General features: G+C 48.2%; 1 protein-coding gene across 2 annotated transcripts; it reads left to right on the plus strand.

Moving 5' to 3' along the window:
- The first annotated feature begins 53 nt into the window (after positions 1–53).
- Positions 54–13578, plus strand: LOC125552723 (MADS-box transcription factor 1-like). 2 transcript variants are annotated; one of them, XR_007303763.1, is made up of 10 exons: positions 55–459; positions 8310–8385; positions 11778–11839; positions 11930–12029; positions 12562–12603; positions 12693–12734; positions 12940–13082; positions 13223–13342; positions 13477–13486; positions 13520–13578. XR_007303763.1 is itself a non-coding variant. In XM_048716398.1 (8 exons), exons 1-8 carry the CDS (start codon positions 275–277, stop codon positions 13299–13301), a joined length of 729 nt encoding a protein of 242 aa, XP_048572355.1. In that variant the 5' UTR covers positions 54–274; the 3' UTR covers positions 13302–13578. The 2 variants fall into 2 exon arrangements, 1 of the variants encoding a protein (XP_048572355.1); XM_048716398.1 differs by having other exon boundaries at positions 54–459; positions 13223–13578.
- The last annotated feature ends 9796 nt before the right edge of the window (positions 13579–23374 follow it).

Below are 23374 nucleotides of genomic sequence, written 5' to 3' on the forward strand. Positions count from 1 at the left end.
ACTAACGTCACATCAATCATCAATCACCCCCTCCACCACCACCACCTTCGCCAGAGCTACAGTGAGAGAGAGAGACGCAAACGGGTGGACGAGCTAGTAAATCATTGGTACAGTAATTGTGAGAGAGCGAGAGAGACTTAGGCACCGAGCAAGCAAAGCATACGATCAGACATCCCTCTGCTGGCGGCAAAAAAAGTTACAAGAGAGAGAGAGAGCGCGAGCGAGCGAGAGAGAGAGAGAAAGAAAGGGAGGAGGAAGAGGAAGAAGAAGGAAGATGGGTCGGGGAAAGGTGGAGATCAGGCGGATCGAGAACAAGACAACCCGGCAGGTGACGTTCACCAAGCGCCGGAACGGGCTGCTCAAGAAGGCCTACGAGCTCTCGCTGCTCTGCGACGCCGAGGTCGCCCTCATCATCTTCTCCGGCGGCGGCCGCCTCTTCGAGTTCTCCAGCTCCTCATGGTACGTAACTAAACCAACCCTCGCTGTTCCAACTTCCAACTGGCATAGATCGTCCACCTCCAGAGTTTCGACGACTCACACGGAAATGAATTAACAAGAACACTAGCAGATGCGGCTAAAAGGAAGTCCATCCGAGTTCGAGGCTTCGAGCTGATTAATCGAATGCCCTCTTTTCTTTCACTTGGTTTGGCGCAGGTTTGATGTTCAAATCGATTAGGTTTAGGTTAATTAGATCCGCGTTTTCACTCTCGTGTGTGTGTGTGTGTGTGTGTGTGTGTGTGTGTGTGTTTGACCCTATCCGTTCATTTTCTTTTTCCTTCTCTTTTGGCCTCACGTGATCTATGGGTTCGTCAAGATCTGGTCAAACAAACCTCTGATTTTCTTGCCTTCAGCTCAGTTAACCAAGGACATGAGAAAACATCCTTATTTTGCGCGACGAGCGAGTGTCCTTCCTTTTTTTGTGTGTGGAGTATCGCAGCTGCGGAAAGGTCAACTTAACCAGATACTGTTAAGCGTCGGATCTGTTGACCACATCGATCCAGCTGGGGTAGATTTCTGGAGTTCGCGACGGACAGCTATTCAATACATGTACACCGTATCATAATCACTCACATTACTTACTATAATCGGCAAGAACAAGAAAGCGGTCCATGAAGTTGTTGCTTATTCGTTCCATATTTAGAGGATATTTCGCTGGCCCATGCTCTACTCATAAGATCTCTATCTCCTCCCGTATATGCTCACCAGATCCACATATTTCTCACCCAAAATGGCAAATCCAGTACACATTCACAACGCCGGCTGGGCTCATCTCATCAACAAAATTAAAGAAGAAGCGAGATGTGGGCTTTGGCTGGAACTATAAGCTAATAAGCACCTTAGGAACCTTTTATGCCACAAGTAATTCGATTTTGTTTTCTGTCCTTTTGGGGGTTGACTGATGCCGGAACCTTTGTTTCTCGTACCTAAAACTCTCCTTGCTTGATTAATGAGAAGGCAAACATCTTGCCTTTGCTTCAGAAAAGATACACTAGAGTTTGGCTTACTCTAGGATGTGGTGAGAAGCTGAGATCTGTAATCCATTTACTGTTCCATTAGTTACTGTTCCACTTGGTTTCTCTAACGGAAATCGGAGGGGAAACCCTCTTTTGCTCAAAAAAAAAAAAGTTACTGTTCCACTGAGGGCAGCAGCAGCTGGATCCCCGGAAGTTCATGTACTATCTTCACTGAGCCAAGCCCTGTGTAGAACTACCCGTTGTTCCGCGCACTAACAGCCGAACCGTCAAGGATATCAATTGCACGTCATGTCGTCAAAGCAACCCAGCTTAGCTTGCATGCAATATACCGATTGAAGTAGATATATATATGAGTAGTGTTGACTCCACCACGTTCTAAACTGGGTGAACTGATGCATGCACAGTACTACATTAAATAATATACATGCATGCGAGATAATGTATACACGGTTAACTTTTGCTATCTCACGAGGATCTTATTACTAGGAGCAATTATGCTGTTCTACCAGATGGCGTGCGTACACTTGTGAAAAGAACATTACGTACTAGCTGGACATAAACATATATATGTATAACCTTGCTGCAGAATGTGTTAGATAGAGTCCTAAATCCCCCTGCACTAACTGGTTGAAATAGATTCAAAATCAGGATTTCTGGCTACAATTTCAAATCTAGTTCAACTTGCCACCAGCTCGATCCCCAGAAGTTCATCTAAACAATCCACGGTGGAACTTACTCGGTCTGAGACAACTTTTGTGACCCTTTCTTTCAGTGTGGTGACAATTTAGAGCTTTTCACACAAGACTAATCCCAGTTCAGTTCGTATTTATGGGTCTTCATTAAGTTCTATTTCATCTTTGTTTTCTTCTTCTTCAGCTTAAAGATCATTTTCTACTCTGATGACATGCTTTCTCTACTTCATAGAACAAATTATTTCTAAGGTGACATACTATAATATCATGTATTCAGTCTAAATGTTATAAGAAGTATTGACAGATAGTAGTTTTTGGATAATGGAAGATTAGCTCTCCTTGGTTTGCACCCTTACACACAGTCATGACAAAGCATGTTGCTAAACCGGCACCCATGTGCTCCTTATTATTGACACTGCAGAGACGCGGCCCTCGCCAAGAAACACTGTAGAGACGCGGCCCTCGCGCGTCGTCCCCCGGGCGACTCGGGGGCAATCAGATCTTTCGCCGCGCTGCCTCCCCTCATCCCCCTTCCCTCCCTCGCCGCCACTGTTGCCGGCAAAGCCCGCGCGGGCGCCGGGGAAGGTGGCAGCGGGGATCTCGGTGCCCGGATCAATCCCGTCGGCCAGCGGGCCAGAGTATCGCATTGGTGGCCTGCGGATCCTTGGGCGGCGGCCCTATCGGCGAGGCGGCGTTGTCCGACGGCTCGCGACGTCTGCAGGCGACGCTGGCCAGCATGCTCGGCCGCGTGGGTGGCGCGTCGCTGATGGAGTCCGGTCGTGGCGATGTGCTTCGTTGCGTCAGATATGGAGGTTCCCCTTTCTCCTGTTGCCTCTCTTGTCGTCCCGGTGGTTTGCGGCTGCAGGCTCCGGTGATGGTGAGCCCTGGTGGTGTACTTTGGGTCCGGGGGGAACCTTGGCCGGTCTGGCCGGCCGGCGGCGGCGACGCCCATGGGCGCCGCTTTCCTTCATGAAGGCGCAACTGAGGGCCCAATCTACCCACCCCGATGCCCGACCGGGTGAAAACCTTAAGTGCTCTTCGGATTTGGCGGCAGTGGCACTGTTCGCGTCATCATGACCTTCCTGGAGGCGTCGTCAGGGGCACTGGGGCTCGGTTGGGAGTGCAGATGAACTGCAGGTGGAGGGGATGGGACCAGTGGCAGCAGGTGGTGTTCGCGAAGGAGGAGCGGCATTACATCTGACATGTTGACAACGGCGGGTCTCAGCGGCATGGAGCAGCAGGGTCTCGCTGTTGGGAGTGTGTTGATGGAAGAGCGCATGATGGTGGTGTTGTTTGGCATCGTGGTGACGTCCACAGCAGCTAGACCGGGCAAGGTTGATGCAGTACAGCTCTGAAGATGGAGTGGTTGCAGTTGGCGGTGGCGGCCTTTGAGGGTCCGCCAGACCCGGGTGTGCCTCATACCCGGCAAGTGGCTTGGTTGGGGCCTCGGGTCTCAGATGTTAGGCTTGGCCGTGAGGTCTGTTTGGTATTAGGACCGGACTATCATCATTCCTTCATCAACTAGATAGGAGTAGCAATAGATGTTGTCTAGACGGTGGCTTCAGACTTACTGCTGTATTTCTTTGTAAGGTCTTTTGTGAATAATTAATAAAGTGGCTGCATGCATCGCCCATATGCAGAGGCCGGGGGTCTTCCTCCTATTCAAACAAAATACTGGCACCCATGTTGGGGCATAAATCCTGTGATAACTTGTTGATGTCCTCCATAATGACCTTTTGCCGGTTCGCTGCAACATTGAACATAACCTCATCTAGTTGATAGATAAGTAAATAGCCTGCAAAGGATTGAAAACAATCATTTATTCAAACAAATCATCATTATGGCAAAGCCAAATTGACCAACACAAAGCACTCAGACCAACCCCAAAAAAGTGATCTTAGAGCCCAAAAAAATCTTATGATGCTAGTTCCAAACCCATGAGGAATACAGTTAGGGGGTTGGGGTGTTAAATTAAACGCCAACAAAATGAGCAATCAAATCAGATGACCAAAAGGACAAGCAAGGAAAATTTGCGCGGTGTAGCTAGTAAGAAGAGCCTTGTACATTGAGTTGACCAAAAAGATGAACCTCCTGGAGCCTTGTATAGTCTAGCCTGATAAATAAGACATCTAAAGACATAGTTGGCCTCATTGAGTTGAGCATTTACAAATCGTGTATAGACCCCACTCCCTTAATATTTGACAACAATAGGAGACTAAAACTCGACATTAGCTTGGGCATGGCCCATCACCTCTCGAACAGTAATACGCTTATGTCAAGCAACTTTAAAAATATGCGAGAATTCAAATTTTAATACTCTATGGGTAAGGAAAGAAAAATCATCTTTTAATCTTGACCTCCAAGAGGCAATGGTGGACACAATGCCTCTGAAATACTTATTCGAGGCAAACAAAAATATGTCCTTAAACATGGGCTTGCTCCAAACCTGCTCTGCTTGGGTGATCATATGGAACCTTGAGGTAGAGGGACCCGTCAAATATCTAGGCTAGCCCAGGAAGATTTGCTAAATTGGTTATCAAAGATCATGTGCTCAATCGTTTCTTCAGTGTGCAAATCCATATAACAGACAGTCCATGTCATGGCCAATACTGTATTGTCTTCGATTAAGCATGTTAAGGGTATTTAACCTATCATAGAGCAAGAGCAAACCAAATACCTTAAACTTTAGTACACACTTAATTAGATTTCCAGATCCATCTATATGCCTAGTGGGCTTAAACAACTTTGAAGTAAAAGGCATAGTAGTGCCTACATAAACTCTCTTGAGCCCCAAACATAGTGCCATATATCATGCATGGCTTCCACAAGAACAACGTGGGTCATCAAGGGTTGAAGGTCATGAACCTCCGCATGGGCATATATGTATCGAAAATTGTAAGTGAAATATCTCCCCAACAGCCATAATCCCCAAGAAATCCTTGACATAGATATCCTCCGAGGAAGCAAAAGAGTAGGCCGTTGGGTGGGACATAGAGAGCATGTCGTTTAGCCATAGGTTCTTCCAAAAGAGCGCGGAAGTACCACAACAACAATCCGAGAGACGCCTTAGAAGATGGGGCTAAGATTCATAATATCTCGCCGCCAAAAGGACTCACAAGGGTCAACAACATGTGGGATTTCCACGACATGATAGGTTGACCAGATAAGGTTTGGGAGGTACATCCGGTTATAAATTTTCTGAACATATTTCATGAGGAGGGCATCACTTCCAACCTAAAGATTAATAACACCATGGACACAATGGATTTTAGAGCGATAGGCCATATCCCGCTGCCAATGAATTGCAATTGCCTCCTTGCTCGGTTTTCTTACATAGACTTCTCCTTCTGATTTTGACTAGGGGCTCTAGAATTTTTGGAGGAAGCTCAAGAGCGCATAGAGAAAAGATTGGTAGGGAAGTAATGACATGCTTGGATGGGACAATTTTCCACCGTAGGAGATCATAGACAATGTTGCTAAAAGTTTTTTCTCCACACGACCAACTAAGGGCATAAAATCTTGAATTGTGGGGCAAGTGGTTAGGCAAGGAAGGACAAGGTATGTGAAAGGTGCCAGACTACAATACAAACAAAGATCTTAGATACAGAGAGACACACCAAGGCAACCTTAGTGTTGATTGGAATGATTGATGACTTATGGAAGTTGATACTAAGCCCAATTGAAATAGCATAGTAAGTCAAAATGTGTTAAACCAAACAACTTGAAGAGGGCCATGCCCCGAGGACCAAAATCATATCATCAATAAAATGAATCATAGGTTAATCTATTTAATCTGAGCAACTTCTAGGGTCGCCAACTCTGAACAGCACCATCGCTTCACAATCGTCAAAGTGGAGAGCCCAGTCCCCTCTTGCCTAGGCTTGAGGGAACTGTATGGCCAGACAATCTGGACCACACAAGCATGAGAGCGCACCGACCTGAGGAAGAATCCAACCCATCCTAGAGCTATGCCGCTACTGAAGATAAACTGAGCCCCATCAGGAACCAACCGAGCTTGTCGCTGCACAACCTACAACCCACTGCCCAGGACGGAGCCTCCAAGGAGAGAACAACGTTTAGCACCGTTGTGTCCCAATCACAGGGATTTGGTGTTTTCACCTGGGGCATAGAGGAAGGAGAGAGCATGGGAAGTTGTACTTGAATGTCGTGGCCAAGGGGTAGAATGGCACCTAAAATGCCATCAACATTGTGTTCGCCATCGTCGGCCAAGGGTTTTCGTCAGACAAAGGCTCCTGGCCTAGCACCCACCAGGCTAGCCGCCAAGTCCCCCGAGAGTGGACCGCCCTGGCAGCCGCGAGGGGATCCTGTCGGCTGCCTCCGGCGGTGATGAGGGGGAAGCGGGGAAGGAGGAAGCGACACTACAACACCTAGGTCGCCCCTGAGTCGCCCTCGGGAGGATGAAGCAAGGGAGTGGGAATATGTTCTCCGCAAGAGATTAATTTTGATCCAGCCCATAAAAAAACTATTGACAAGGAGTAATGATTCTTGGACCCCTGATTAAATGTTGTGAAATGCTCATAAGCTACGTACACGTTAAAATATGTGAACAAGAAAAATGAATTAATCTTTGCAAAAGTGCGAGGTTGAAACTTTTAAATGCTTACTTGCACCAGCTCCAGCTACACTACTGTACCTTTGCTATTGACCAAAAATCGTGTATGACATTGTATTTGGAGGAATGTTGTTAATACATCTAGTCTTAGGGATGGTTGTGTGCATCACAATGATGCAGAGGCTGCAGGTTTTAATCTCCTTTATGGAAAAAAGAATCTAGTCTTAGGTAGTTTAGAAAAAACCTGACATTTGGGACCACTTGCTTTGACTAGTTGCACAGATCATAATTTACTCCCTTTCACCATAATTGCCCCGCACACAAACCAGAGACACTACTACAAAATAAACAATCTTAGTTATTTTACAAATCCCGTTGTTGGTGTGTATATGTGTAATGTGCAACGAGTTAGTGATTCCAGGGGCCTTCGTGAACTGATTATGAGCTGGCTGGGATAGAGTCTCTCAGATGACCAGGAATAAGATCCATCTAGAATAGCTCGTATCTCGGTCGATTCTTGCCACCTGTGAAAGGACTAAGCGTAGTTAGTTTTCCCACATGCAAAACTTCAAGGGATAGCTCTATGACAATTGGATCTGCGGATCATCTGGTGATTCTTTTTCTTCTTACCAGTAAATGTGTACATGCAAATATATGCCACTATTCATGGCAAAAATAACATTCACGTTAATATTGTGAAGCAAATTATCTGTACATTGATATTCGGTAGGACATCAGTTACGCCTTAATTACATGGTTAGCAGACATTGGTATTTGGTATTATACTAACTTCATGTTAAACATGTTGAGCGGTCATCATTCGAGCAATCTAGATCACTGGATTGACATGAATTGTTGGTCCAGATTAACTGGATCTGCCCTTCTCGGTCTGTTTATGCTTCATCCTTATTTGGGGGCGGAAAAGCCTAGTCATATATTAAATATCACAAGTCCTTACAAAAATATTACATAAAAATAGAATTACATCCAAATTCTTAGGGGTGCCAAAACCTTCGTCCTTCCGAATCCACCAACGGCACAACATGAGCAAAGCTCGATGCCTTCTGGGCCTCCGCCTCTGCGGAGCTAACTTATTTAAACCTAGGAGCTTTTATAAGCAACTGGGGAGTCGTCGATGTAGACCAGAAGATATCGACGGCCACAATATGTGTAGCAAATAGCCGCCCCTGAGAACAAGACGCCGAAAAGAGCTTGCAGATACTCCAAGACCACAAACGTTTACCGAAACCAAAGGGATCCACCGGAGACCAAAGCCGGCTGGTGGATACCAAAGCCTACCGGATCCAAGAATATTTGTGGAAGACACAGCTCCACACGCCCTCCATTGGAGCCAAGTGAAGGGGAATGTGCTATGCAACAACATATGGTGACTAGCAGGCATTATATGATACTAGGATCACATCTCAGTCAGTAAGTGTTGCGCACATACTAATATTCTCTTTTTTTACATTTTCCAACGCTTCTGGATATTATAAATGTATTCACTTTTCTATATTTTTCGCATGTCAAGCAATATAAATTGATTCCTTTGCTTTCATATGTCAACAGCATGTACAAAATACTTGAGAGATACCGCACCTGCAACTACAACTCACCAGAAGCAACCCCTCCAGCAGAAAATGAAGTAAGCATCTCAAAATCTTAATACCTTCCTGAATATAAAGAGGTTAGGGCATCTCTAGTAGACCTCCTAAACTAAAACTAGCAAACGTACTCCCTATCCCACTTTACCAACTACTTAAGGAAATCACTATTCTGCAACAGATCCCCTATCCTATTATTTTTTGCTTTCCAAAATTTTCAAACTTACCAAACATAAAAATAAATAAAAACTTGAATAATGAAGTGCACACAATCTAAATGCATAAATTTTTTAATCTTCTCAAACATAAACCATCCAAATTCAAACAAAACATACGGTCCAACTAAACTAAGAATTCAAATAAACATGATTAAAGCACAAGAATCAAGTGCTATGAAGGCGCCAATGATGCTCAATAAGATCTTCGTGAAGTCGGTTATGAGCTCAATGGTTCTCGATCTGTTGGTGTGCATGGATGAAGGCTTGGATCCTATTTGGGTTATGCTCTGGCTGCAATGGGTGGGCATTGAACAGTTGCCAAAAGTCCTCCGGGTCTTCTCTCTCATCCTCGATGATAGTGTGGTGCAAGATAATACATGATGCCATTATCTTCCATAGGGTCTCGGGCTTCCAATGCTCAGCAGGGTCACAAACAATCCCAAATCATTGTTGAAGCACACTAAATGCTCTCTCAGCATCCTTTCCAGCAGATTCTTGACAAGTTGCAAAGTGAGATCTCTTTGTTACCTTTTGGTTTGTGGATAGTATACACAATTGTGGCCCATGGAGGATGGATGTGATCGGCAAGGTAGTAACCCATGCTGTACACATTGTGATCGACAACATAGTGCAAGTTGGACTGCCACCATCAACAAGCCTTTCAAAAAGAGAAGATCAATGGAGGACATTGCGATCATTGGTGAGAGCCAAGCATACCAATGTATGGATGCCAAATCCAAAGATCGTGTGATGCAGCTGCCTCAAGAATGATGGTTGGATCGAGGCAATGCCCTCGATATTGACCTTGCCATGCAACATGACAATTCTTTCGAGTCCAATGCATGCAATCAATGGATCCAAGCATACCTGGGCAACCACTCTCTTCATTTTCTACCATAAGCCTTTGAGTATATTCTTCATTATCTAGGAACCCTCAAGGCCTCTGGTCCATAGATCTCAACAACAGATGTACAGAATCGTCTCACACACTCGAGGATAGATCTTCACCAAGCGAACATAGACATGGATGGCATCGTCGGGCATCCATAAGCAAGAACTTGCATGATTGCTATTATCTTCAACAGTGGACTTGCACTTTCTACCCTGTTGCATTCCTTCTCAATACAAACCAAGGATCATGTCTCTCCACAGCCTTCTCAATGGTGTTGAAGTGAGTCGATGCATCCTAAATAGGCGCCGAAAATAGTATAGGGGTTAAACTGCATTCGACGCAAAGTAATCCCTAACATGACCATCATGACCCATGACTTGGTCTTAAAGAAACAGCCCTCGACCTAACTGAGAACCAAGGACTGTTTGAGTTTGCAAGTGTCAGTTAGGTCATGATAGCAGAGGAGACCATCTAAAATGGAGAAATGTAACGGTCTATTTGAGACGTTTTTTTATGCAATATGTAAACAAATGCGTAGGGGAAATTTGACAAATACCATATGTGCAGCGGCGGTCCTAGCGACAGCGCCGACGACGGACCCTTGACTTGCGCATCAAGGCAGCGGAGGAGACCGACACTGCGTAGCTGGGCAGGCACGTGGTTGTTCAGCGAGGAGGTAGCAAACGACGCCAGGAATGAAGGTTGCGTCGGCAACCTGATCGGACGGCTTCTTTTTTAGATCCGGCAGCACCTGCCGGCGCTGGCTTGGGGTCGACCTTCCTACCACATCGCCGTGGTCGGCCGGTCCGATTCCGGAAGAAATCCGACTTTCGCGGTGCCCTTGCGGAGCTGCAGCGATGGCGAGCTCAACAGCGACGGAAATGACTATTTTGGCGGCCTGCACTCACAGGAAGCTGCGGGAAAAGTCAGCAGGGCTGCAGGATGGCGCCGGTCGATTCCGCCAGCAGGGAGTCAACGGCAATGACTGTGGCGGCGGCGGCGAGGGTCGGGTAGGCGCAGCGAGGTGGGTACACGGCCGAGCAAATATAGTCAGTAATCGCTAGTGCCCACTATTCGGTCAGAATAGCTGTGTGTCAAGATGGCAACGGGCCCCGAAACCCGCGTCCCCGCGGGTTTTTACCCTATTAGGAAACGGGGATGGCCGTCTTTTCATCCCCGCGGGGCTGTTGTTGGATACATTATACAACCCGACACATTTCGTGGGTTTGCACCCGTTTTGGTAGTCCCCGAACCCGAAACCCGGCAAACCCGGTAAAATACATTTTTTACCAACTAGTGCTCCTGCGCGGCCCAACCCAAAACTACCGAGCCCCCCACCCCCTAGTGTCGAAGGCCAAACAGCCAGTATCGCCCGCTCCTTTCCCCCTCACTCGAGCCCTCATCTCTCTCTCCCACATAATACCTAACCATAAACCTAGGACCCCAGGCGCCGCCTGGCTCGATCCCATCTCGCAAGATCCGCCGACCACGATCTGCGCTGGCGAGCCTCCTCCCTCCACGTCTTCTCCCCTGCCGCCGGTCTGATCTGGAGAAAGGGCGTCGCCACCGGTGACGAACTCAATGGTGGCCTCTTCACGTCCCAAGTCGGGTTGTTTTTTGTTGAAATTTGCTCTAGTTATGCTGCTGAAATGTGCTTATTTTGCTGTTGAAATGTTATTCTTTGTCGCCACTATGTTTGTTTAAATATTTTGATTTTCTCGTGGGTTCCCCGCGGGTTCCCCGAAACCCGATGGGTTTAGGGGACGGGCGGAAAACTAGCCCCGCGCACGGTGATGGGGACGGGGACGGGTTTACGATTTTCTCGTGGGGATGGGTTTGGGAAGGCAAAACCCGATGGGTTTCGTCCCCGTTGCCATTTGGAGCTGTGTGTGTGAATAACCATTACATTCAGGTGATTGTTTTTTTTAGCCGCACACCGTAGAACTGAACAATTGTTCTACGGTTAATTTTCATTACTATAAACAGTATGTTACAAAGGGGTAAGGAAGAAAACAGAGAAAAGCTAAGCAAAATACCCTACGGGTAAACATAGTCACAGCTTAACCAACTCCAGTTTTTGGAAACATATTCAGGTGATTGTCCAAGGCTAGGTCCAGGCTAAACATTGCACCCTCTTGCAGTCTGTTGTTGTTTTCAATCTTTCCCAGCTTCCATTTGGTGGGGCAACATTTTGTTTGAACTGTCTTGTTTGTTTGGCCAACATGGTCTGTTGTCATGTAAGTTTAGCTTCTCGTTTCCACGGCAAGTATTGTGTCACTTGAACTGACATGTACCATGCTTCCTTTTTTGTTTTTGAAACTAGATAAATTACCAAGAATATCTGAAGTTGAAGACCAGACTTGAATATCTTCAAAGTTCACAAAGGTAGTTTCTAGAGATTGGGTTGAAAAGTTACTTGCTGTATATACATTGCAATGTTTCTCCACCTTATCAGTCCTCGTTCTCGTGTCGTAGAAATATTCTCGGTGAGGATCTGGGCCCACTTACCATGAGGGAGCTTGAGCAAATTGAGAACCAAATAGACATATCTCTCAAGCATATCAGGACAAGAAAGGTAGAGAATTTGAAATTTCCATGTATATTACATAGGCTCAGGTTCAACAACTTCAGATATTTTTCTACTTCCTCTGTCCCATAATATAAGAGCGTTGGCCGCTGCACCATGGGCACGCTCTGGCTCAAGGTCCCTCTATAACAAACCATCATCTTTTTATTAATTTTTTCTTATACCGTTTTCGGATTTTCTTTTGAAATGCTACCTCATTTTATGCTAGATTCTGGTTTTTTTTCTATGCTCAAAGTTCTCCCTTGGTTGTTTCTCATTTAAAACATTTTTAAAAACGCTCTTATATTATGGGACGGAGGGAGTATTATACAGATATTGCATCAGTTGAAGATGATGCATGTATTAGTTTCGAATTGTCTTAGTGAAAACCTGTTAACTTCAGAGCATCTAAATGATGTTGTATCCATTATTGTTAGTATGCAGCTGAACTCTTAAGGCATTTTTTATAGCGTTAGCTGAAACATCACAGTTCTGTCGCTGGTTTTGCCTTGCTTTATGACAAAGCATACATTTTTTGCAGAATAAAGTATTACTTGATGAGTTATATGACCTGAAAAGTAAGGTAACGATGAATCATGAACTTCAGATAATCCTGACCCTATATTGCATGCTCCTTCTGTTAATATATAATGGCAAAATGATGTTCTACAGGAGCAAGAATTGCTGGATCAAAACAAAGACCTGAGGAAGAAGGTACTATCATCACTGAGCTTAGAACTTACGCTTTCTGTCTTGATATCAAATTTTGAACCTTCACTTTGTTGCCAACACAAATTGCATACCTTTGCTGGACGAAGTTTGTAAACTACACGGCATACAAACTATATTCATTCTGATAAAAAAACGAGTTCAGTGTGGGCAATAAAATTTCTCATGACTGTTTTCTTGGGAGTGCCAGTTGCATGACATCAGCTGTGCCGAGAATGCGCTCCATATGTCATGGCAAGATGGAGGGCACGGTAGCTCCAGTGGGCATGCCATCAAGACTACTTATCCGGGACTGCTGCAACGCCCGGAACATGATTCCTCCATGCAAATTGGGTATATCTTTCTACATGGCCATCGGTTTAACCCACCGAATCTCTGCTAAGCATAAACTATTTTTCTTCCGATTTGTAATTGTTCAGAACCTGAGTGTTCGATCCGTCCAAAATTGAAGTGATTTCTTTTGCTGTGTGAAGGTACCATCAGCTGAACAACGAAGACATGGCTCCACAGCGCCTTGATGGACACCTTGGATCGTTTGCAGGTTGGATATGATTAAGTTCAGACGATGAGACAGGCATGATTCAACACGTATTGTACGCCCAATCTGGAGTCCAGGAACTCTGGATATTATTGTTGTAGTGCACACTGGTTTATATACTGAGACTGCCGCTCATTGCACTTCCCTGAAGAATAAAAACAGGCGATTCATTCGAGTCGAGTACGTAACTCTTGTAATGGTCTATTGATCCACAGACATGGGACGTCACCTGGTCTGGCGTTGCCTCCCGTGTATGTAGCTAGTGTGCTTGGACTTGAGTGTCACTTGTTATACTGTGTGCTGGACTTGTGGTGATTAATAGGTAGCATTTTTTTTTAAAAAAGGAGGTTAAACCCCCGGCCTCTGCATCAATCGATGCATGCAGCCATCTTTATTAATTATTTCACAAAGGTCTAACAAGAACATACATCAATTCATCCGAAACCATCACTCACATCTACAAACTCAATAATATGGAGTGCTCTCATTCCCTATATCTAAAACCGGTGTCGTCGTTGATCCATCCACGTAACGTATCGGGACCAACAACCGATGCAGCCTACCTAAAGTGCACACCACATGCATATGTTTTGAAAGCCGCCATCATCATCGGACCACTGACCCATCTTCAGAAGAGATATCTGCATCATCCTTGCCATTCCAGACATCCGTCGACACCACCACGGTGCCCAACGGCGCCACCGCCCTGCGCTCGTCCGTCCAGACGCGAAGACTCTGGAAGATCCGTCATGCATAGCACCTGCCAACCAGGCATAACTCAGCGTAGTACCTGTCGGTCAGGCATGACTTGTCAGCTCCACCGAAGCTCCGTGCAAGATGAAGCCGCTTCACTTCCTGCCTCTGTCTTTCAACGCTGCTCCACAAATGATGCTCCCAAAAGAGAAATGACATCGTAGTACCGCCATCGTCCGAACTGGAAGACCAGATCCTAGGGTTTCCCCCAAAGCAGCACGAGTGGGTCGACAACAGTTACACAACGATGCCTTCATCAAGGTAACGGGGCAAAACGCCGCCATTGCCCGTCAACGGCTCGGTTTTCACCAGCAACTATGTCTGCCAGACTCGTGGCCGGGACTAGATGACGAATCTCGAGATCCGACCACCCAGCCGCAGGCCGGCCACCTCTGACGGAAGAGATGACCACCATCGACGGCTGCGCCGGTCAGAACAGATCTAACCGGAGGTGCCGCCGATGTGACCACCAGGCCCTCCATGCCGCCGCCACCCGAACAGGGCAGGTCGCCGCGCCCGCAGCCCGCGCCGCCCCCGACGCCGTCGCGCCACAGCCATCGTCGTCGCCAACACTGACACCATAGCCGTCATTAGGACGCCGGCCGGCCGCCACACCGCCGTAGTCCAGATCTGGCCCGTCATGAACCAAATCGGTGCCGCCGCAGTCTAGATCGGGGTCACACCCTCGAGCCAGGGCGCCCCGCGTCACCCTATGACCCGCGAGAGGGAGGAGTGCCTCCGCCGCCGCCTGACGAAGCTATGTACCTAGGGTAGGGTCATGGATCTGATCAAGATACCCTCCCCAAGGACATCCCTTAAAGAACCGGAAGCAGTCGAAGAAAAATCATCGTCCACTCGACCATAAAGCCATGTTCCACTTGACAGTCTTGAAGACACTCGACCATACGAACAACCACTCGACTACCAGAAGACTAAGAGCCACTCACTCTGCAACGGTCGGGATTTAAGTCATAGCTTTAATGGTCATTTATGTACTTCTATTATAGGCGTTACCAGTAACGTCTCTACCTTTATGTACCTTAAACCCTTTGTAACTGAGGGCGGGAGGGGTCTGGCGAACTCTATATAAGCCACCCCCTCCTCAGGGATAAGGGTTCGCACCCCCTATAACTCACACGCATATAATCCAGTCGACCGCCTCCGGGCTCCGAGACGTAGGGCTGTTACTTCCTCCGAGAAGGGCCTGAACTCGTAAAACTCGCGTATACAACTCCTCCATAGCTAGGATCTTGCCTCTACATTCCTACCCCCCATTCTACTGTCATACTTAGAACCACGACAGTTGGCGCCCACCGTGGGGGAGGTGTCTTAGCGACTTTTTTGGAGAAGTTGCAATTTTTCCGATCCCCTTCATCATGGTTTCAGGCGGAGGTTTGGCTGAGGGCCGCGAGATCCGTCTCGGCGCGCTCGTGTTTCTCGGCGACGACTTCGCTTGGCTTCAGGAAGCTCAACTCGACGTCGACGCACTCCCCGTCCACGGGGCAACGCACTTTCGCGCGTGCGTGCACGGCGTCCTCCTGCGACAGCCGTCGACCCAGTATCGGTCGGCTCCTATGGCTTCCCCCCTCCCTGCGGCCCGCCGGAGCAAACATTCCAGTCGATCGAGGCTTCAGCGGTGGGTGAAGCATGCGGTGGCTCGCCAGTCGGCCACCCCCCAAGTCGCGCCAATCGAGCCCGAAGAAACCCTCTACGGCCTGTTTGATCTGTCGACTGGCTCCGTAGAGACTGCACCCGAGTGCGACAGCAGCGACCCAGCGGCGGAAGTTTTGATGGTCAATGGACCACGCAGTTCTCCTGGCTTCACCCGTGAAGATGGAGAGTATTCATGAAGAGTACTGCCCCGAACCCCTCTCTTCGCAGCAGAGAGAAGAACTTCGCTGCCGGAACATGGATGCACTTCACACTCCTATCGTTGGAGAAACTCCTGAGGCCCAGGCCTTGGAGGAGGGGCGCCTGGCCAACTTGGCTGAGCGCACTCGACTGGAGAATGTCCAGCACGCACTCGAGGAGCGTGCTCGACAGTGTGCTCCCGAATCCAGTCGACGTCAACTCTTTCCGCCTCCGACTCAGGTATACCGAACTCCGATCCAGAATCTCGCAGCTGCAGCCCGGATAGCGGAGTCGATCCAACCTTCCCAGTTAGAAGTTGGCCGAGGTCTGGTGCAGATCCGAGCTTTACTCCGTGCGGCAGGAGATCAGAATACAGAAGTATCTCAGTCGCGGAATAGGATCCATAGCAGGTCTGTGGTGGTAGACACAGTTCAGTCGGCTCACAGCCCAAGATCGCCCCTGAGGCGTGAGGGACGTGGAGATCGACGAGATCAGTACAGAAACCATGAGCAGTATGATCACCGAGTCGATCGCGATGATCGTCGTCGAGTGCCCACACCTCCCCCAAGGAGTGGGTCGTACGTGCCTCGGCAACATGATGACAGGCGCCCTCACAGTATGGGGCGAGGGATTCCAGTTGACCCCAGAGAGCTGGGCTTTGATGCGAGATCTATTCTCGTTCAGGGCTTGGTCGACAGAAATAGAGCTCACCGAGAGGGTCATGATAGAGATCTACCAACCAACAGCAGGGTGCATGTCTCAGGTCCGGAGTGCTTCAGCAGAGCCATCAGGGCTGCAGTGATTCCCCCCAACTTTAGGTTGGCGACTGGAGTTAGTAAGTTCACTGGTGAGTCCAAGCCTGATACTTGGCTTGAAGACTACCGAGTGGCTGTCCAGATTGGTGGCGGCAATGATGAAGTGGCCATGAAACACCTTCCTCTGATGCTGGAGGGCTCGGCTAGAGCATGGCTAAATCAGTTATCACCTAGTAGTATTTACACTTGGGAAGATCTTGCCTGAGTGTTTGTCAGAACATTCGAAGGTACTTGCAAACGGCCGACAGGGTTGACAGAATTACAGTGTTGTGTTCAGAAACCGAATGAGACCTTGAGGGATTATATCGAGAGATGGATCACATTGCATCACACGGTGGAAAATGTGTCTAATCATCAGGCAATTTGTGCCTTTAAAGAAGGCGTCAAGCATCGGGAGTTGAATCTGAAATTCGGTCGGACAGGAGATATGACTCTGACTCGGATGATGGAAATTGCCACCAAGTATGCCAACGGTGAAGAAGAAGACCGACTCCGGAGTGGCAAGCACAAAGCAGTCGCCCATGAAACCGGAGGAGGAAACTCCAGTCGGAAGCAGAAGCGCAAAGCCGAGCCAGCCGCTCCTGGTGAAGCCTTAGTCGTGACTCAAGGAAAGTTCAAGGGGAAGCCCAAAGGGTCGTGGAACCCCAAGAATGTAAAAGATCAAGATGGAAATGATGTGCTGGATTTTCCATGCCACATCCACACCAAAAAAAGATGAAGAGGGTAATTTCATTTACCCGAAGCATACCACTCGGTAGTGTCGACTCCTAATCCAACAATTCCGAGAGAAACAGCCCAAGGAAAAGGAGAAAGAAGCAGACAAGGTTGAGGATGAAGAAGAGGATGACGATGGTTATCCCCATGTGAATTCCACTCTGATGATTTTCGCTGACGTTGAGAGTAAAAGTCGATTGAAAGTCATCAACAGAGAAGTGAACATGGTCGCTCCAGTGACACCCAGTTATTTGAAGTGGTCACAGACTGCCATTACATTCGACCAATCCGATTACCCAACGCACATAGCCACCCCTGGGAGGCAAGCATTGGTGGTCGACCCAGTAGTCGAAGGCACCCGACTTACTAAGGTTCTGATGGATGGTGGCGGTGGCCTGAACATACTGTATGCAGAGACGTTGAAAGGAATGGGCATTCCGATGTCCAGACTCAGTGAAAGTAATGTGAGTTTCCATGGGGTCATTCCTGGCAAGAAGGCTGCATCACTCGGCCAGATTGCTCTCGACGTGGTTTTCAGTGATTCCAAGAATTACCGCAAAGAAAAGTTGACATTTGAAGTTGTGGATTTCCATAGTGTATATCATGCTATTCTGGGCAGGCCAGCTTATGCAAGTTTTATGGCTCGACCATGTTACGTGTACCTTAAATTGAAGATGCCTGGTCCCAAAGGGGTGATCACTATCAGTGGTAGTCGGAAGAAGGCAGAAGAGTGCTTCCAGAAGGGCTCAAAGATCGCTGATGCACAGACGGCCGTAGTAGAATTGCAAGAATATAAAAAAAATGCAGATCCGAATGATTTTTTGCGAGCCCAGAAGCCCGCCACGGATTCAGCATTCCAGTCGTTTGGCGAAACAAAGTCGATTCACGTTCACCCGGTGGATCCCAATGCTGCTCTGACTCACATTTCAACAACACTCGACTCCAAATAGGAAGAAGCGCTCACCCAGTTCCTCCGTGAGAACTTGGACATCTTTGCATGGAAACCTTCGGACATGCCAGATGTTCCCATGGGACGGCTGAGCATTGTTTGCGAGTCAACCCAAAAGTGAAACCAGTCAAAGAACATCTTCGACGGTCCGCCGTACAGAAGAGGAAGGCAATCGGTGAAGAGGTGGCTCGGCTTTTGGCAGCTGAGTTTATCCGTGAGATTTACCACTCCGAGTGGTTAGCTAATGTCGTCATGGTCCCAAAGAAGGACGACTCACTTCGCATGTGCATCGACTTCAAACATATCAATCAGGCCTGCCCGAAAGATCACTTTCCTCTCCCTCGCATCGACCAGATAGTCGACTCAACTACGGGATGCGAGCGTTTGTCCTTTTTGGACGCTTACTCCGGGTACCACCAGATTCGTCTGTACGGACCCGACGAGATAAAAACAGCTTTCATCACCCCATTTGGGTGCTTCTGTTATGTCACCATGCCATTCGGTTTGAAGAACGCTGGAGCCACATTCATGCGGATGATTCAGAAGTGCCTGCTCACTCAGATCAGTCGGAATGTGGAAGCATACATGGATGATATTGTGGTCAAGTCACGTAAAGGTTCCGACCTACTGGCTGACCTCGCTGAAACCTTTGCCAACCTCAGAAGGTATGATATCAAGCTTAATCCATCAAAGTGCACGTTTGGAGTTCCGGGCGGAAAATTACTCAGTTTTCTCGTTTCCAAACGAGGGATCGATGCTAACCCAGAGAAAGTGGGTGCTATACTCCGGATGAAACACCCTGTGCATGTGCACGATGTCCAGAAGCTTACTGGTTGTTTGGCCGCCCTAAGTCGATTCATTTCTCGCCTCAGTGAAAAGGCGCTGCCTCTTTACCGACTGATGAAGAAATCAGATAAGTTCAAGTGGACTCCTGAAGCTGATGCAGCATTTGCAGAGCTAAAAGCCCTGCTTTCCACCCAGCCGGTGCTTGCTTCCCCAGTCAGCAAAGAGCCTTTACTGCTTTATATAGCAGCCACTAGACAACTCGTCAGTACAGTACTTACGGTCGAGCGGGAAGAAGAGGGAAAAGCTTATAAAGTGCATCGTCCGGTTTATTATATTTCTGAAGTTCTGACTCCGTCAAAGCAGAGATATCCACACTATCAGAAGCTTGTTTACGGGATTTACATGACCACGAAGAAGGTTGCACACTATTTCTCTGATCACTCTGTTACAGTCGTCAGCGACGCTCCATTGTCGGAGATTCTGCACAATAGAGACGCAACAGGTCGAGTGGCAAAATGGGCGATTGAACTCCTTCCATTAGATATCAAGTTTGAGGCAAAGAAAGCTATCAAGTCCCAAGCAGTGGCAGATTTCCTCGCCAAGTGGATCGAACAACAACTGCCGACTCAAGTTCACTCGGAGCAGTCGACCATGTTCTTTGATGGATCCAAAATGTTGAATGGTTCTGGTGCTGGGGTGGTGCTGGTATCCCCCCGAGGAGACAAGCTCAGATACGTCCTCTAGATTCACTTCGACTCCTCTAATAACGAAGCAGAATATGAAGCACTCCTATATGGGTTACGTATGGCCATTTCACTCGGCGTCCGTCGCCTTATGGTTTACGGTGACTCAGATTTGGTGGTCAATCAAGTGATGAAAGAGTGGGACGTTAGAAGCCCAGCTATGACTGGTTACTGCAATGCGGTGAGGAAGTTGGAAAAGAAGTTTGAGGGGTTAGAACTCCATCACATACCCCGTCTGAAAAATCAAGCAGCCGATGACTTGGCAAAGATAGGTTCCAAGAGAGAAGCCATTCCCAGCAATGTGTTTTTGGAACATATTCGCACACCGACAGTTCAGGAAGATACATTTACAGAAGAGCCCCCGCAGCCTAAGATCGCCACAGATTCGACTGAAGTCAAGGTCCCAGCCGTGGTCGACCTAATCATGGAGGTTCTGGTCATTACTCCCGACTGGACAGTGTCGTACATTGCGTACATCCTTAGGAAGGAACTCCCAGAGGACGAAGAAGAGGCTCGGCAGATCGTCCATCGATCCAAGGCCTTTACTGTGATAAGAGGACAACTGTTCAGGGAAAGCGTGACTGGAGTCGGTCAGAGATGCATAACGCCAGAAGAAGGTCGAATGATCCTCAACGACATCCACTCGGGGACCTGTGGTCACCATGCGCCCTCTCAGGTCATCGTGGCTAAAGCATACCGAGCTGGATTCTATTGGCCACGAGCAAATGAAATGGCGAAAGATATAGTCGACATGTGTGAAGGTTGCCAGTTTTACTCGGACATGTCTCACAAGCCAGCGTCAGCCCTGAAGACCATTCCCCTCGTCTGGCCATTTTCTATTTGGGGATTGGATATGGTTGGGCCACTGAGAACGGGTAGGAGCGGCTTCACTCATGTGCTCGTGGCAGTCAACAAATTTACCAAATGGATCGAAGCTAAACCTATCAAGAATCTTGAAGCCAGCACCGCTGTCAGTTTTATCAGATAATTGACATTCAGATATGGAGTTCCACACAGCATCATCACCGACAACGGGTCGAACTTCGAATCTGATGAGTTTAGAGCTTTTTGCACTTCTCAAGGCACACGAGTCGACTATGCCTCAGTCGCTCACCCGCAGTCGAACGGACAAGCAAAAAGAGCAAATGGCCTAATACTCAAAGGACTAATACCCCGACTGATGCGTGATCTCAAACACACAGCAGGCTCTTGGGTCGATGAACTTCCGTCGGTTCTTTGGGGGTTGAGGACAACTCCCAATCGGTCGACTGGACGAACTCCTTTCTTTTTGGTCTATGGAGCTGAAGCTGTTCTGCCAAGTGACCTGCTCCACAACGCACCCCGAGTCGAGCTCTTCTCCGAAGAGGAAGCAGAGCAAGCTCGGCAAGATTCAGTCGACCTCTTGGAGGAGGAAAGAGAGATGGCCTTGATCCGGTCGACTATTTATCAGCAAGACTTGCGTCGATTCCACGCCAGAAACTTGAGGGGTCGAACCTTTCAAGAGGGAGACCTGGTTCTTCGAGTGGATCAACAGAAACCACACAAGCTCGCCCCGGCTTGGGAAGACCCCTTCATCGTCACCAAAGTTCTCCACAATGGAGCATACCATCTTTACAGCGTTGAGCATCAGAAGGACGAGCCACGGGCTTGGAACGCGGAGCTGCTTCGCCCCTTTTACACTTAAGCACTCGTTCGAATAAAATGTAATAAGAAGTACCTTTGTAATTTGTTCGTCAAATACAAGAGCTTTTCAGTCTTCTCGCATGATTGTTGTTGTTTTTACTTACCTCCGAAATCCCCCGGTGGGTGGGCTTAGCCGCGAATCCGTTTCACCTAAGTTCGAAAGAAAATCCTACCGAGTGATGAGCAAGCCTCTCACTCGGGAGGCTTAGCCGCGAATCTGTTTTGCCTAAGCTCGAAAGAAAATCCTACCGAGTGGTGAGCAATCCTCCCACTCGGGGGCTTAGCTGCAGTCCAGTACTCGCCTAAGTTTGTAAAATCCTACCGAGTGGTAAGCAATCCTCCCACTCGGGGGCTTAGTTGCAGTCCAGTACTCGCCTAAGTTTGTAAAATCCTACCAAGTGGTGAGCAATCCTCCCACTCGGGGGCTTAGCTGCAGTCCAGTACTCGCCTAAGTTTGTAAAATCCTACCGAGTGGTGAGTGATCCTCCCACTCGGGGGCTTAGCTGCAGTCCAGTACTCGCCTAAGTTTGTAAAATCCTACCGAGTGGTGAGTGATCCTCCCACTCGGGGGCTTAGCTGCAGTCCAGTACTCGCCTAAGTTTGTAAAATCCTACCGAGTGGTGAGCAATCCTCCCACTCAGGGGCTTAGCTGCAGTCCAGTACTCGCCTAAGTTTGTAAAATCCTATCGAGTGGTGAGCACTCCTCCCACTCGGGGGCTTAGCTGCAGTCCAGTACTCGCCTAAGTTTGTAAAATCCTACCGAGTGGTGAGCAATCCTCCCACTCGGGGGCTTAGCTGCAGTCCAGTACTAGCCTAAGTTTGTAAAATCCTACCGAGTGGTGAGCAATCCTCCCACTCGGAGGCTTAGCTGCAGTCCAGTACTCGCCTAAGTTTGTAAAATCCTACCGAGTGGTGAGAAATCCTCCCACTCAGAGGCTTAGCTACAGTCCAGTACTCGCCTAAGTTTGTAAAATCCTACCGAGTGGTGAGCAATCCTCCCACTCGGAGGCTTAGCTGCAGTCCAACACTCGCCTAAGTTTATAAAATCCGCAAGGACGACGAGGTGCAGGTCGACCGCGGCCCTCTTCTCCGAGTTACGCCACAAATACAACGTACGCTCCATCCTTGTCTGCAAGGATGACGAGGCGCAGTTCGACCGCGGCCCTCTTCTCTGAGCTACGCCACAAATACAATGTACGCTCCATCCTTGTCCGCAAGGACGACGAGGTGCAGGTCGACCGCGGCCCTCTTCTCCGAGCTACGCCACAAATACAACGTACGCTCCATCCTTGTCCGCAAGGACGACGAGGCGCTGGTCGACCGCGGCCCTCTTCTCCGAGCTACGCCACAAATACAACGTACGCTCCATCCTTGTCCGCAAGGACGGCAAAGCGCAGGTCGACTGCAACCTTCTCCTCCGAGCTACGCCAGATATACAACGGAGCAGGCCCCAAAAGCAATTGCAAGTATACTCAAAAGCAATTCAGATAAATCCTAAAGTTCCAAGCAGCAAATCAAAAGTATTCGAGCATCAAGCCCGAAGGAGTTAATCTCATAAGTTTGTTCACTCGGCAGGAGGAGGGCTGGCTGGTTCGACGAATTCGTCCAAGTCGATCCCATCCGCGATCCGAGTGGAAGTAGCGATGAAAGTCTCCATGAAGGATTGGAAGTCATGCATTTTGGTGTTGGCGACCTTGATCGCCGCCAGCTTGTCTTCACGAGCTTCCTTGCAGTGGACTCGTACCAAGGACAGCGCCACATCAGCACCACACAGGGCGGAGGACTTCTTTCAT

The sequence above is a fragment of the Triticum urartu genome, chromosome 4, assembly GCF_003073215.2.
Source record: "Triticum urartu cultivar G1812 chromosome 4, Tu2.1, whole genome shotgun sequence".
NCBI lineage: Eukaryota > Viridiplantae > Streptophyta > Magnoliopsida > Poales > Poaceae > Triticum > Triticum urartu.